Source organism: Chlorocebus sabaeus, chromosome 4 (genome assembly GCF_047675955.1).
Source record: "Chlorocebus sabaeus isolate Y175 chromosome 4, mChlSab1.0.hap1, whole genome shotgun sequence".
In the NCBI taxonomy this organism is placed as follows: Eukaryota; Metazoa; Chordata; class Mammalia; order Primates; family Cercopithecidae; genus Chlorocebus; species Chlorocebus sabaeus.
The window spans coordinates 34,392,549-34,409,607 of NC_132907.1; the positions used below are offsets into that span (position 1 = coordinate 34,392,549).

Sequence of the window (17,059 nt, forward strand, 5' to 3'; positions counted from 1 at the left end):
CTTGCACTGGTTTTGTCATTGAGGTATTTGCTAACCAAGCTATGCGAGACCATAGACTAAGAAATGAAGCAGAAGACATTTGAAAAACAGCAATTTTCCCCAGTCACATGGTACTGGAGAGAAGAATTGCAGTGCAGTACTTCCTAAGTAGAACAGGGCCTACGAAAACACCCAGGCTCTTAGGGCACCTAGAGGAGTATGTTCTAATAATGGGTACAAATAGGAGGTAGATGGAGCCTGTGGTAAGCAGCATCATGTCCCGCTCCCAGATGTCTATGTGCTAATCTCTAGAACATGCAAAGGGGAATTAAGGTTGCCAATCACCTGACCTGAAGACTGGAAGATAATACTGAATTATCCTGGTGGGCCCAACATAATCATGAGAGTCTTAAAAAATGGAAATGGGAGGTAGAAGGAGATGGGGTAAATTTGACCGGGAGAATGGCCAGAAAAATGTAAAATTGCTGGCTCTGAAGATGGATAAAGGGGATCACAAGCCAAGAAATGTGTGTGATCTGTAGAAGATGGAAAAAGTATTCTCTCCTAGAGCCTCCAAAAAGGAATGAAGCCCTCTCAACACCTTGATTATAGTCCATTGAGACCTATGTGAGAATATTAACCTGTAGAACAGATTTATTGCAGATAATAAATCTGTGTTATAAATTACTAAGTATGTGGTAATTCCTTACTGCATTGATAGAAAATTATTACAGAACTCTACGATAGCAGACAAGCTTTATGTTTGAATTGATATGATCTTCCCTCTCCTACCTGCCAAAGAGAGACTGGATCTTCTCTGGAGGAGGATAACATGATACAGAACCTCTCCCAATTTTTTCTATGTAATTTCTAGCACTCTATCAGAAACTTCCAAGCTTACCAACAAATGAGCTTAGGAGGAAAAACAGGCAGTAGAAGAAGACTGACATCTCCAGGCCTAGATGCCTTTACCAGTAAATTATTCTAAACACTTAAAAAAGAGATAATACCAATCTTATACAGATGCTTCAAGAGGAAAAAAAACATTTGTAAACTTTTTTTATGGGGCCAGCATATCCATGATTTCAAAATTTACAAGGACATTATTTGGAAAATTACAGGCCAGTGTCTCTTACAAATGTAAATACAAAAATCCTAAATCAACTATTAATATGTAGAATCTAGCAACATACAAAAAGAATAATATATCATGAGTGAACAGAAACAAGGTTGTTTTAACATCTATAAATCAGCTAATGTAATTCATCCTGTTAATAGAATGAAGGGGAAAAACTACATGTTAGTCATCTCAATAGATATGAAAATTTTGAAATAAAAGTCAATATCCTTTTTTTTTTTTAAGAGACAAGAGTCTTGCTCTGTTGCCCCAACTAAAGTACAGTGGCACAATTATAGCTCACTATAACCTCAAACTCCTGGTCTCAAGAGATCCTCCCAGCTCAGGCTCCCAAGTAGTGAAGGCTACAGGTGTGCACCACCATCTCCGGCTAATTTTTTAACTTTTTGTAGAGACAGTGTCTCTCTGTCTTGCCCAGGCCGGTGTCAAAATCTGGCCTCAAATGGTGCTCCCACCTTGGCCTCTAAAAGTGTTGGGATTACAAGCATGAGCCACTGTGCCCATCCTCATTTTTTAAAATTCTCTGCATACTGACACACCTAGGGTCAAAATAAAGGAATGGAGGAAGATGTACCAAGCAAATGGAAAGGAAAAAAATGTGGGAGTTTCAATCCTGGTCTCTGATAAAACAGACTTTAAACCAACAAAGATCAAAAGAGACAAAGAAGGCCATTACATGATGGTAAAGGGATCCATTCAACAAGAAGCGCTAACTATCCTAAATATATATGCACCCAATACAGGAGCACCCAGATTCATAAAGCAAGTCCTTAGACACTTACAAAGAGACTTAGACTTCCACACAATAATAATGGGAGACTATAACACCCCACTGTCAATATTAGACAGATCAACGAGACAGAAGGTTAACAAGGATATTGAGAACTTGAACTCAGCTCTGCACCAAGCAGACCTAATAGACATCTGCAGAACTCTCCACCCCAAATCAACAGAATATACTACATTCTTCTCAGCACCACATCGCACTTATTCCAAAATTGACCACGTAGTTGGAAGTAAAGCACTCCTCAGCAAATGTAAAAGAACAGAAATCACAACAAACTGTCTCTCACACCACCATGCAATCAAATTAGAACTCAGGATTAAGAAACTCACTCAAAACTGCATGACTGTATGGGAACTGAACAACCTACTCCTGAATGACTACTGGGTAAATAACGAAATGAAGGGAGAAGAAAGATGTTCTTTGAAACCAATGAGAACAAGGACACAATGTACCAGAATCTCTGGGACACATTTAAAGGAGTGTGTCAAGGGAAATGTATAGCACTAAATGCCCACAAGACAAAGCAGGAAAGATCTAAAATCAACACCTTAACATCACAATTAAAAGAACTAGAGAAGCAAGAGCAAACAAATTCAAAAGTTAGCTGAAGGCAAGAAATAACTAAGATCAGAGCAGAACCGAAGGAGATAGAGACACAAAAAACTCTTCAAAAAGTCATTGAATCCAGGAGCTGGTTTTTTGAAAAGATCAACAAAATTAATAGACTGCTAGCAAGACAAATAAAGAAGAAAAGGGAGGAGAATCAAATAGACACAATAAAAAATGATAAAGGGAATATCACCACCAATCCCACAGAAATACAAACTACCATCAGAGAATACTATAAACACCTCTACGCAAATAAACTAGAAAACCTAGAAGAAATGGATTAATTCCTGGACATATACACCCTCCCAAGACTAAACCAGGAAGAAGGTGAATCTCTGAATAGACCAATAACAGGTTCTGAAATTGAGGCAATAATTAATACCCTACCAACCAAAAAAAGTCCGGGACCAGACAGATGCACAGTCGAATTCTACCAGAGGTACAAAGAGGAGCTGGTACAATTCTTTCTGAAACTATTCCAATCAATAGAAAAAGAGGGAATCCTCCCTAACTCATTTTATCAGGCCAGCATCATCCTGATACCAAAGCCTGGCAGAGACACAACAAAAAAAGAATTTTAGACCAATATCCCTGATGAACATCGATCCGAAAATTCTCAGTAAAATATTGGCAAACCAAATCCAGCAGCACATCACAAGTTTAGTCACCATGATCAAGTTGGTTTCATCCCTGGGATGGAAGGCTGGTTCAACATACACAAATCAATAAACATAATCCATCACATAAACAGAACCAACAACAAAAACCACATGATTACCTCAATAGATGCCAAAAAGGCCTTCAACAAAATTCAACAGCCCTTCAGGCTAAAAACTCTCAATAACTTCAGTATTGATGGGATGTATCTCAAAATAATAAGAGCTGTTTATGACAAATCCACAGCCAATATCATACTGAATGGGCAAAAAATGGAAGCATTTCCTTTGAAAACTGACACAAGACAGGGATGCCCTCTTTCACCACTCCTGTTTAACATAGTGTGGAAGTTCTGGCCAGGGCAATCAGGCAAGACAAAGAGATAAAGCATATTCAACTAGGAAAACAAGAAGTCAAGTTGTCCCTGTTTGCAGATGACATGATTATATATTTAGAAAACCCCATCATCTGAGCCCAAAATCTCCTTAAACTGATAAGCAACTTCATCAAAGTCTCAGGATACAAAATCAATATGCAAAAATCACAAGCATTCCTATACCAATAACAGACAAGCAGAGAGCCAAATCATGAGTAAACTCCATTCACAATTGCTACAAAGAGAATGAAATACCTAGGAATCCAACTTACAAAGGATGTGAAGGACCTCTTCAAGGGGAACTACAAACCACTGCTCAACGAAATAAAAGAGGACACAAACAAATGGAAGAACATTCCATGCTTATGGACAGGAAGAATCAATATCGTGAAAATGGCCATACTGCCCAAGGTAATTTATAGATTCAGTGCATCCCCCTTAAGCTACCAATGAGTTTCTTCACAGAATTGGTAAAAACTACTTTAAATTTCATATGGAACCAAAAAAGAACCTGCATTGCCAAGACAATCCTAAGCCAAAAGAACAAAGCTGGAGGTATCACACTACCTGACTTCAAACTATATTACAAGGCTACAGTAACTTGTTTTGGTTACTGTTTTGTATGGTACTGGTACCAAAACAGAGATATAGACCAATGGAGCAGAACAGAGGCCTCAGAAGTAACACCACACATCTACAACCATCTGATCTTTGACAAACCTGACAAAAACAAGAAATGGGGAAAGGATTCCCTATTTAATAAATGGTGCTGGGGAAACTAGCTAGCCATATGTAGAAAGCTGAAACTGGATCCCTTCCTTACACCTTATACAAAAATTAATTCAAGATGGATTAAAGACATAAATGTTAGACTTAAAACCATAAAAAACCTAGAAGAAAACCTAGGCAATACCATTCAGGACATACACATGGGCAAGGACTTCATGTCTAAAACATCAAGAGCAATGGCAACAAAAGTCAAAATTGACAAATGGGATCTAATTAAACTAAAGAGCTTCTGCACATCAAAAGAAACTACCATCAGAGTGAACAGGCAACCTACAGAATGGGAGAAGATTTTTGCAATCTACCCATCTGACAAAGGGCTAATATCCATAATCTACAAAGAACTTAAACAAATTTACAAGAAAAAAAACAACAACCCCATCAAAAAGTGGGCAAAGTATATGAACAGATACTTCTCAAAGAAGGCATTTATGCAGCCAACAGACACATGAAAAAATCTCATCATCACTCACCATCAAAGAAATGCAAATCAAAACCACAATGAGATACCATCTCACACCAGTTAGAAGGCCTTATTAAAAAGTCCAAACAAACACATGCTGGAGAGGATGTGGAGAAACAGGAACGCTTTTACACTGTTGGTGGGAGTGTAAACTAGTTCAACCATTGTGGAAGACAGTGTGGCAATTCCTCAAGGATCTAGAACTAGAAATACCATTTGACCCAGCCATCCCATTACTGGGTATATACCCAAAGGATTATAAATCATTCTACTGTAGAGACACATGCACACATATGTTTATTGTGGCACTATTCACAATAGCAAAAACTTGGATCCAACCCAGATGTCCATCGATGACAGACTGGATTAAGAAAATGTGGCACATATACACCACGGAATACTATGCAGCCATAAAAAAAGATGAGTTCATGTCCTTTGCCGGGACATGGATGAAGCTGGAAACCATCATTCTCAGTCAACTGTCACGAGGACAGAAAACCAAACACCGCATGTTCTCACTCATAGGTGGGAATTGAACAATGAGAACACTGGGACACAGGGAGGGGAACATCACACACTGGGGCCTGTCATGGGGCGGGGGATGGGGGAGCGATAGCATTAGGAGAAATAAGTTAATGGATGCAGCAAGCAAACATGGCACATGTATACCTATGTAACAAACCTGCACATTGTGCACGTGTACCCTAGAACTTAAAAGTATAATTTTTAAAAAGACAAAAAAATTCTCTGCATACTAGGAATGGAAGAGAAATTCCTTAATTTGATAAAAAGTATCTATTTTTAAAAAAAATCTAAAGCAACCATTATATTTGGTGGTAAAATGTTGAAAGCTTTCCCTTTGCATTATCCCCGTTATTTCCTCTGTTCAACATTGTACTGAATGTCCTAGCCAGTGCAATAAAGCAAACAAAGGAAATAAAACGGACAGAAACTGGACAGGAAGCATTTAAACTGTCATTCACAGAAGACGTGATTATGAATGTAGAAAATTCAAAAGAATCTAAAGCCAAATTATTAGAATTAATATAAGTAAATTTAGTAAATTTTCTGGATACAAGGTAAATTATATTTCTGAATTCCATGAAATTTCAAAACCAGTATTGTTTACCATAGCATCAAAAATTGTCATGTACCTAGTAATATATTTAATGAAAAATATACAAGACTATTCCGAATACACAGAGAACTTTAGAACATTATTGAGAGAAATTAAGACCTAAATAAATGTGAGATATTCCATGTTCAAGAATTAAAAGGTTCAGTGTGGTAAAAATATCAATTCTACCCAAACGGATCTATAGAATCAATGCATTTTCTATTAATCTCTTACAAGATTTCTTTTTTGAAAATTGACTAGCTAATTCTAATGTTCACATGGAAATGCAAAAGGGCAGGGCACTCTTGAAAAAGGGTGAAGTTGGAAGACTTCACTATCAGCTATCAAGACTTGCTATAAAGTTATACTAGTTAAGGCAATGTGATATTGGTGTAAATAAAAAAGAAAAACAGACACCACACAGTGAAACAGAAGAATCAAGAAATGTACCCGTTCATGACAATAATTTGATTTATGATAATACAGGTAACCCTTGAATACTGTGGAGATTAGGGAAGCTGATCCCCATCACAGTTGAAAATCTACATATAATTTTTTATTCCCCCAAAAGGGTAACTACTAATAGCCTAGTGTTAATTGGTAGCCTTCTAGATTACATAAACAGTTGATTAATGCATACTTTATATATTATATGTAATATATACTGTATTTTATTATTATTATTATTATTTTTTCGAGACAGAGTCTCTCTGTGTCACCCGTGCTGGAGTGCAGTGACGTGATCTCAGCTCACTGCAACCTCCGCCTCCTGGGTTCAAGTGATTCTCCTGCCTCAGCCTCCCAAGTAGCTGGGACAACAGGCGTGTGCCACCATGCCTGGCTAATTTTTGTATTTTTAGTAGAGACAGCGTTTCACCATGTTGGCCAGGCTGGTCTTGAACTCCTGACCTCAGTTGATCCACCCACCTCAACCTCTCAAAGTGCTGGGATTACAGGCGTGAGCCACCACGCCTGGCCTATATACTGTATTGTTACAATAAAGTAAGCTAGAGAAAAGAAAATGTTATTAAGAAAATCATGAGGAAGAAAAATATATTTACTAAGTCAGTAGAAGTGGATCATCATAAAGGTCTTTATCCTCATTATCTTCACATTGAGTAGACTGAGGAGAAGCAGCAGGAAGAGGAGGGGTTGACCTTGCTGTCTGTAGGGTAGCAAAAGGTGTAAGAAGATTTGGAAGGAGAGGCAGGCACACTTGGTATAACTATGGAAATACGTCGTAATTTCTGTGTGTTCTGCTTTATTTCTCTAAAAATGTTTCTGTTACAGTACTGATCCTTCTTCCACTATTTGCTTTAGTTTCAGAGCCCATATCATCGAAAGGTCCATATCGTAAGAGTCCTTTGTGGCTTTTTTTTTTTTTTTCCAGAATAGGGCATTTTTGTCTACATTTAAAACCTGTTCAGGCAGATATCCTTTGTCCTCGATGATTTTCTTAATGATATCTGGCAACTCACCTGTTGCCTTTTGGTGGGCAGAAGCTTCTTATCCTATTATCTTGACTTTTTAAAGCCAAACCTCTTTCCAAAATTATCAAACCATCTTTTTCTGGCATTAAATTCTCCAGCTTTAGATCCTTCACTTTCCTTTGGCTTCACATTGTCATATAATGACTATATTGACTTTGCTTTTTAAAAGTCATATTAGAGTCTATATATCGATATGCCTTTCTTTTAACAATCCTGCACCCCCATAAAAGCTGGATTCTCAATAAGAGGTCAAAGGTATTTCACAAAACATACAAGGTTTTCACACCTGCTGGCATAGCTGCAGTGACATCATCACAAATTTTCTTTTTTTACCATGGTTCTTATGCTGGACTCATTTTTCTTGAAATGGTGGGCAACCACAGCTTCACACCTCAATCTATGGTACATGTCAAGCAGTTCAGCCTGTTCTTGTAACGTCATGACTTTTCTCTGCTTCTTGGGACCACTTGCAGCATCACTAGTGATACTTTTTATGGTTTCCAAGGTGTATGATATGTGAATTTTATCTTGACAAAGCCATTATTTTTATATATATGTATAGGAATATATTTTTATATATATATGCATATATATATATATATGAATGACCCCAGGTTCTCTAGCTTGGCAATTGGGTGGATTATATTGTTATTTACTAAGATAGGGAAGGGTTGGAATGATGAGTTCAATTTTTGATTTGTTGAGTTTGAGGGATTTACGGGAAATCCAAATGAAGATAATCCAGGAATCGATCTATACATACCCAGAATTCAGGAGTGAGGTCTACACTGAGTATACAGATTTGTGCCTCACTACATACTGAGTGTCCCTAATCCAGAAGTTCAAAATTTGAAGTTTTTTTTGAGTTCTAGATTTGAAATGCTCAACCAGTAAGTATAATGCAAACATTCCAAAACCAAAAAAAATCTGAAATCTGAAACATTTCTGGTACCAGTTACTTTGGATAAGGGATACTTAACCCATAACATACAAGTGGCAATTGAAAGGGGTGCATAGAACAAAACCTTGAAGACAAAGATAAATAGGACAGAAAAAGGAAACCAAAGTCTGCTAAAGGTGATGAAAAGATGTAGCCAAGGAGAGAAAGAGGAAAATCAGGAATATATGATACAATGGAAGCCAGTAAAAGACTGATGTAAAGAAGATGGGAGTAATCAGCTGTGTTGAATGCTACGAACAGATTAAATCAGATGAGGAGGTTATTGGTAATATTGGAAGAGTAGTATGATTTAGAGTAGTGCAATAAAAGTAAGATCGCAATTAGTTGAGAAATCCATGGGAGATACGGAATTAGAGATAGCCAAAGTTTGGATTTGAAGAGAAGTCAAGATTAGGGAGAATGTAGGGTGAAAAGGCTCTTTGTTTTTATCTTAGGGAAGGGGTGTTAAGATGAAAAAGACTTGAACTTTTAGTGCTGTTGGGAATGAGCCAGTGGGGACAGAGGTTATAAATACCCAGAAGATAATCTATAGGGTGCGATTTCTGACAGTGCTGAAGGGAATCTGAACACAAGTAGGGGGATTAACATTAAAAATGGGGAGGAATCTCAAGACCAGCCTGGCCAATATGGTGAAACTCCATCTCTACTAAAAATACAAAAATTAGCTGGGCATCGTGGCGGGCACCTGTAGTCCCAGCTGCTCGGGAGGCTGAGGTAGGAGAATCACTTGAACCCGGGAGGCGGAGGTTGCAATGAGCTGAGATTGTGCCACTGCACTCCAGCCTGGGCAACAGAGCAAGACTCCGTCTCAAAAAAAAAAAAAAAAAAGGCCGGGGGGAGGAATCACGTTTCTATGATAACAGGAGTGAAGAAGGAAAAAGGATAAGTGGAAGTAAATGTGTTTGTAGGTTTGTTGGTAAGACATTAAGGAAATTCTGATTGAGTGCCTCCTATTTTCTCCTTGAAATAAAAGATCAGATTACCTGTTGTGACTGAGTGGGGATATTTGTGGAGAAGATTTGAAATAGCTGAGGAATACTGCAGAGAAGAATACTAGTGAAATATAGTGGGACTGGCAGTCATTACTGAAATCCAGAGGAAATGAATATTATTTTATAGTGATGTCACACTGCCCTAATTATAAGATTTTTTACCTGGGTAGAGCAAGGGATTGGCCAACTCTGGGCTCATGGGCAAGTCTGGCTCATGGCCTTTTTTTGTAAATAAAGTAGGTTTTAGACACAAATATTGAAGCTGCCTTTGCAAAAATTATATCAGTGAGAAAATTGTGGCAGTAGGGGAGATCTGATCTAGCCAACACCCCCTCTTGCCTTTAGCCTTCAAGCTGCCTTAATTATTCCTGGACTTTGGCCAAGCTAACTTTGGAAGACATTTAGTTAATACTGTATTTTTAAATTTTATTTACTTATTTATTTATTTTTGAGACAGAGTTTCACTCTGTTGCCCAGGCTGGAGTGTAATGGCATGATCTTAGCTCACTGCAACCTCTGCCTCCCGGGTTCAAGCGATTCTCCTGCCTCAGCCTCTCATATAGCTGGCATTACAGGTGCCCGCCACCATGACCAGCTAATTTTTGTATTTTAAGTAGAGTTTCACCATGTTGGCCAGGCTTGTCTCATACTACTGACCTCAAGTGATCCACCTACCTTGGCCTCCCAAAGTACTGAGATTACAGGGGTGAGCCACTGCCCCCAGCCATTTTATAGTTTAAATGATAATAGCCCTTCTCCAAAAACTCAGCCACCTTTGTAAAGCTAATGAGAGAGCACCAGACTAGGAGGAGGAGCGGAGCCTGAATTCTGCTAAGATACAGGCTCAGCAGTGGCTCACACCTGTAATCCCAACACTTTGGGAGGCCAAGGAGGGTGGATTGCTTGAGCCCAGGAGTTCGAGACCAGCCTGGGCAACATGGCAAAACCCCATCTCTACCAAAAATACAAAAATTAGCCAGTCTCATAACCTGGTCTCAAAAATAGATAAATAAATAAATAAAGAGACATAAATGATTGCCAGCCATTATTCCAGAGGTCACAGGATATATAACTTCCCCAATTACTCCTGTAGATAACATCACAACTGCAGAACCTGAGATTGGCCTTTTGAGATATCTTTTCAGGATTTTTTCATATCGGACACCAGTGGCACCACCTGGACCTGCCAACTGCCCCTGTGGCCCCACCCAAAAGTGGCTCAGTGGACAAGAGGACCATTCCCCACACCCTTATGGTTGCACCCCCAGCCAGTCAACAGCAAGCACCCATTCATTGCCTAACCACTCCCACCCCTTCCCTCAAACTACCTTTGAAAAACCCCTAACCTACAAGACTTCAAGGAGATTGATTAATGTTAATAAATCCCATCTCCCACTTGGCACAGCCAGCTTTGCATCAGTTAAACTCTTTACTGCAATGCCATGGTCTTTGTGAATTGGTTTTGTTTGTGCAGCAGGCAGAAAGAACCTGGTGAGGCCGGGCGCTGTGATCCCAGCACTTTGGGAGGCTGAGGCGGGTGGATCACGAGGTCAGGAGATCGAGACCATCCTGGCTAACATTGTGAAACCTCGTCTCTACTAAAAATACAAAAAACTAGCCGGGCATGGTGGCAGGCGCCTGTAGTCCCAGCTACTCGGAGGCTGAGATGGGAGAATGGTGTGAACCCAGGAGGCAGAGCTTGCAGTGAGCCGAGATCGTGCCACTGCACTCCAGCCTGGGCGACACAGCGAGACTCCGTCTCAAAAAAAAAAAAAAAAAAAAAGAAAGAACCTGGTGAGCAGTTACAATATGTTCATTTATTGTCTATGACTGCTTTAACACTGCAGTGACAGAGATGAGTAGTTGGTCCTGAAAGCCTAAAATATTTACCATCTGACTTTTACAGAAAGTTTGCCAACCCCTAATGTAGATCAATTTGGATATAAGTACAGAGAAGGCAGACATTTGGAGTCGCCCAGGGTTGAAGTCTTGACAAATGGAAGGATATTAGCAAAAGAATTGCAGATATTGGCAGTTGACTTTGGTATTGGTATTGGACTTTGAAATCCAAGCTGGAGAGGAAGAGAAGTAGATGAAAGGAACTGATAGGGGTTCCAGAGTTTATTTGGATTTCTTGAGAGTATCTGGTGGGGAAAAGCTGAAAATTATAGAAGATTGTGGTCATAGATAACTGAAATGTATGATTTCAAAGAAGGGGCAATTCTAGGTAGTGACAGTGTCCTAGGTGTGGTAGCTCAGGTTATATGGAACTGAGATGCAGTTCTGACTACATCATCCATGTAGATGCTGAGCTCTCTCCCCACCAGGAATATGGAATATGGAGAGGCACATGCTTGTATTTTCTTAATTTGTGGGATTTATTGGGGAAACATATTTTTTTCTCGTAGAAGGGAAAAGAATGTTGTAAATGACAGGATTTCAAATTATCAAGGTTTTTTGGGGTATTGCATTCCTATGTTTAAGTTGAATTGCTAACAGTCAATTTAAAAATAGCTACAAATTTAGGGAAAAGTAAATAGAAATCTTATTGCTTTTTTACTTAAACCTTATACTTTTTTAATGTCTTTTGATTACCAGACTGCAGATGTATTTAATTTTGAGGAAACAGTTTATAGTCATCATATGTCTCCAGTCTCCACCAAGCACTGTTTGGTAGCAGGTTTGTAAGTGTATTCTTTTGTCTTTTGAAATATTGAAAACTTTCTCCCTTTTTATTTCTAGTTAGTTTTGATGTAGACATTTTAACCCACAGGAATATCACAATTCTTTATATGTATATGTACTATTTATATTCAGTTCAACAGATATTGTACAAGGCAAGCACTATGTTAGTGGCCAGGATTCAGAGAATAAGAGCATACTTCTGTCCTCTAAAGAGTTCCTTTTAAACCACCGAAGTTTCAGAGATTTTACATGAATAAAATTTGGCAACTTTCCCAATTTGACACAATAAAACAAGGAAATTATTTCTTTTTTTTTTTTTTTTTTTTTTTTTTTTTTTTTGAGACGGAGTCTTGCTCTGTCGCCCAGGCTGGAGTGCAGTGGCGCAATCTCGGCTCACTGCAAGCTCCGCCTCCCGGGTTCACGCCATTCTCCTACCTCAGCCTCCCGAGTAGCTGGGACTACAGGCGCCCGCCACTGCGCCCGGCTAATTTTTTTCTATTTTTTAGTAGAGACGGGGTTTCACCATGGTCTCGATCTCCTGACCTTGTGATCCGCCCGCCTCGGCCTCCCAAAGTGCTGGGATTACAGGCGTGAGCCACCGCGCCCGGCCAGGAAATTATTTCTTTCTCTAAGATTGTGATTCAAATTAAGCATCAATTTATATAAAAGCAACTGCAACAAACATCTTCATATTATAAGGGAGAAAAAATGATTTTCTGGTATCAGGTATCTGGGCCCTGTGATTCATTATTTCTGTGGCACCACGTGAGTCTCTACCTCTGGATATCAGTCAGCTCTTTTATCTGTAAAGAAGAGCTAGGAACTAAGTTGTCTTTGAGGTCCTTTCAGTCTGTGTCCAGAGTTTCCGTGAATCTGTTACTAGTGATTGGGAATATATCATTAACTTGGAGAAACTAAGCTATTAAAATACAATGATTTGATGTGATAAAATGGAGTAGAACTATACATACATACATACACATTTACCAATATAAATTTCCTGGGTTTGATACTGTGTTTTAGTAAGCTCACACATAATCGTTGGGGAAACCTAGTGAAGGGTACACAGTTCTCTTTATACTAGCTTTGCAACTTCTTGCAAATCTATAATTATTTCAGAATAAAAAATAAATGGAATATTAGAGGTCTCTTACTACTAAAATATAACTGTAGTTAAAATAACTTTTCTAAATGTAAACATTAAAAATGACAATGTATTTTTGGCATATATCTTTATATTTCTGCATGGATACAGTGAAAATGTCATGATTACTAATGATAATGTCTTGTTTCCTTTTGATGATGACTTATAATAAAATTAAACTGGTTCTGTTTTTACAGTTGGTACTAGAGGACCCAAAGTACAACTTTGTGACTTGAAGTCTGGATCCTGTTCTCACATTCTACAGGGTATTTTTATTTTATTTTAAACAGCAACTACTTTGAGTAAACAATTCAATAAAAAGAAACGTTACTAACAATGTATTCTTTGTAAGTGACATGACTGATGTACTTTGTGCTAGTTGTTAAAAGTCAGCAGAGAAATAAAGATCTTTCCGTGCATTATTCTTATAAAACTGAACCACTGAAAAGACATTTATGTGAACAGTGGTCATTGGGGAAGCTCAAATGATATGAAAAATAGTTCTAACTCAAAACCTTGTGTTATTCCTACATTTAAAAAAACTAACGCAACTCACATCAGTGTATTTGTCTCATGTATTATTTAATATTCTGGCTAATGAGTAAATATTGTTCTTAATATTTAGGTACATTTTTTCTCAGTAAAAACATTTTAGAAAAATATATTGAAGTAATTCTTTGGTAAAGGTGTATTTAAATTATTCTTGCTACTTTTATGAGTATTAGATTGTCTAATTCTAAACAATGAAAAGATAGAATATAATTTATATATTTTTAGTCATCTCAAAGAAACATGTAACAAATATATTAAGAAAAGTTGGTGAGATGGGTAGCATTTTTGACATTATTATGAATTTTTATTAATATAAGCTGAGCAGATGGAAATGTCTTATGTGAATAGTTCAGTTAGGTAAAAGTGAATTAAAATATTGAAATCACTTACCCTTTGAACTTATCACCTGTGCTTTCTAGAAAAAAAATATTTTATATAAATGCTTTTCTACAATCATGAATTAAAGTAATTTTCTGTTATAACTTTATGAGAAATTGGGAAACATTTTTATCCTTTAAAATGTTTATCTTGTATATTTTATTACAGTAACTGAGCTTGAGTTATATGGATTTACTGCCATAGGCTATCTACTGTATTTAAAAAGAAAGACTTACTTAACTCTGTTTTTTCCAAAGCAAAACTAGTTCTTTTACAATAAAATACCATGTGTTAGAAATACTCCTGTAAACTTCACATTAGCATTGAAATGTCGATTATTATAAATCTGAGAAATGACCATATCTATTCACATTGAGTGTTTAGCCTCACTTTCTTTAGAATCAGGCAAAATTATTGGCACTTTATCTTCTGATTTTTCGGATATCTTGCAAGACTTTTCATATAGTTGTATTTGCAGGTCACAGACAAGAAATATTAGCAGTTTCCTGGTCGCCACGTTATGACTATATCTTGGCAACGGCAAGGTAAAATTATTTGCTTTTGAAGTTAGTAATTAAGAATAAGCATTTTGAAAAGTCTACATTTATGTAATGTATATATTTTAGCATATTTAATTATTAATTCACTCCTTTAAAATGAAGTAGTGAGTTAGAAATTTTAATTCATGTCACCAAAAGAAGTCTTCCTTTGTATTCTAATTCTAATCCTATCCACTTTCAAGGTGTTTCACCTTAGAACACAGAAGAACTGTGTTGTGTCATTCTTACACACAAAAGTATAATACTGCAAATTTTTAAATAGAGCATTTTTATGCATTATCTTTAACCTGGAATTCTTTTGAATGTGATATATCCACACATTGATTGATTCAATTTTCTGATATTTAATGACTTCCTCCCACATGCCAAGCGTTGTGCTAGGGACACAGGTAACTAAGGCTTCGAAAAGCCAACAATCTAATGATCTAATGGGGCATATAGTCAAAAATCAGTGATTACAGGGCATCCTGAAAAATGCTTTAATAGAGGTACATCTCTGGAAGGAGTAATATAGGAAAAGAAAACAGGATCACTTAACTCTGAGAGGATCAAAAGATGTGGAGAGGTTTATTTGTTTGCTGGAGAAAAAGAGTATTGCATATTTATATGCTGGGGAAAGAGTACCAGTAGAGAGAAACAGGTGAAGATAAGAAATGGAGGGAATAATTGGTGCATTGGGTCCTCGAATACACAGAAGTGGTTAGTATCGAGGATCCAGATGAGGGTGGAGGGGACACCTCGTTTGGCACATGAAGAGCACTGTGTGACTAAATGGAAAAAGGAAAAGGTGAATGTGGATACAGTTAAGTTTGTAGCTTTGGCAGAGAAGCTCAAGAAATTCAGAGTTAATGGCTTCTCTTGGTGTTTAGTGGAGTAGAACTTGTTGTCACCTCTTGAAAATATAGGAATGAGGATGCAATTTTGAGGAAAGATAGTATGGATCTGGAATAATAGATTGAAAGAATAAGGGAGCTGATTAAGGGCACGTAGGATTACTGGGCAGTTGTTCTCAGTTGAAGATGTAGAGCACAGCTGTAATAAGCCACAGAAATTAAAACATTAAATGAAAGAGGCTTAACAATTTTCAGTGTCTACAGAAAAGTACCTCAGTGCCTGAAAATTTAGAAGTCGTGAGTAAAAGGAAAAAAATAAAATCACAAAAAGACTTGTAGGAAGGATCAAGGATCTAATGAAGTAGGAGAGTTAGACTAAGAAAACTTTAAAACTGAAGGGATAGGAAGTAGTAATCAAATATTTTGATGTATTTTCATAAAGCTTTAAGTAGAAGAAGAATTATTACAAAAGCTATTCATATTAATTTTATAAAGATCTGTGTCTAGATTTTTTTTTAAGTTTCCAGCCCTCGCTCCCTGCCACAGTTTAGGCCCCAAAGAAGCTTCTGTTAATAATTAGCAGAATGTGATGTTGAAATTTACCATTTCTGAAGTGCAGCAAGGTCTATAATGTAGCCATAAGAAGACTAGCTAAAGAGGTATGAAGGTTAGGAACTAGGTGCTGGTTATGCTTGGGTGGATTTTACATTTTTCATGCTTAACTTGGTTTTCATCAGATAAGAGGAGAGCTAAGAAGCTTTCAATTATAAGCATACTCCAGAAATTTGAATCAGTACCAGAATGGACCTAGTAATCAGTGTTAAAAGTTGGATATGTTCAAATCTAATCTGTTTCAGAAGAAACATAAATCCTCATACTGATTTCGTTTCCCTCACCTGGAAAGAAAGAAAACCAACTTAAGAATGGGAAATGCTAGCTTTTTGCTGACTATTCCAGTTGGCTAGGTTTGATGATCATCTGTGAAAAAGAATCGAGATTATAGAAACCAGTACACCTTGTGTGTATATTTTTTAAAAACTTATAAATAAAAAATAGGCTTATAAAAATGTAATGTAGTGCTCTCTCATTAAAATGACATTGATAAGCCCCCTGGGTTACAATATTGTTGAGGTCCTTGTGAGGACATGATAGCATCAGTTGAACTGATTAGGAGCATATCGGATTGCCGGGCATTTTTCTTTAGAAATAATCTAGAAGCTGAAATAGATGTCTGATCATAGATTTACTTTTCTTCTTTTCGCTTACTTGAAAGAAAATAGAAGTAAGTGTTTAATTTCTAGGCAACATTAAATATAGTTCTCACATATATGGCAAAGATTGATTTGAGTATAGGAAACCAAATGGAAATGCATTGTCCTCATTATTCACCTTACTCTCACCGTTTTTTATATAAAAAGGAAAAAAACACCAAATCATAGCAAATAGATTCTTGAGCAAAGTGAAATTAGTTAACTGCTTGTCTTGACAGCATTTGGATAACAAGCAGTAGAGAAGGTATGGTAAGGAACTTACTAGGAACAAGCTACAAGCC

At 37.3% G+C, this 17,059-nt stretch overlaps 1 protein-coding gene across 4 annotated transcripts in view; it reads left to right on the forward strand.

The window, feature by feature from the left end:
* The window catches only part of ERCC8 (ERCC excision repair 8, CSA ubiquitin ligase complex subunit), an 83,007-nt gene that overhangs the window by 30,899 nt on the left and 35,049 nt on the right, over positions 1-17,059 (forward strand). For all 4 annotated transcript variants that reach the window (XM_007973485.3, XM_007973511.3, XM_007973494.3 and 1 more), the window contains 3 exons: positions 11,954-12,035; positions 13,382-13,450; positions 14,593-14,659. In XM_007973485.3, the coding sequence (XP_007971676.1) occupies positions 11,954-12,035; positions 13,382-13,450; positions 14,593-14,659 (218 nt within the window). The remainder of the gene's footprint in view (positions 1-11,953; positions 12,036-13,381; positions 13,451-14,592; positions 14,660-17,059) is intronic.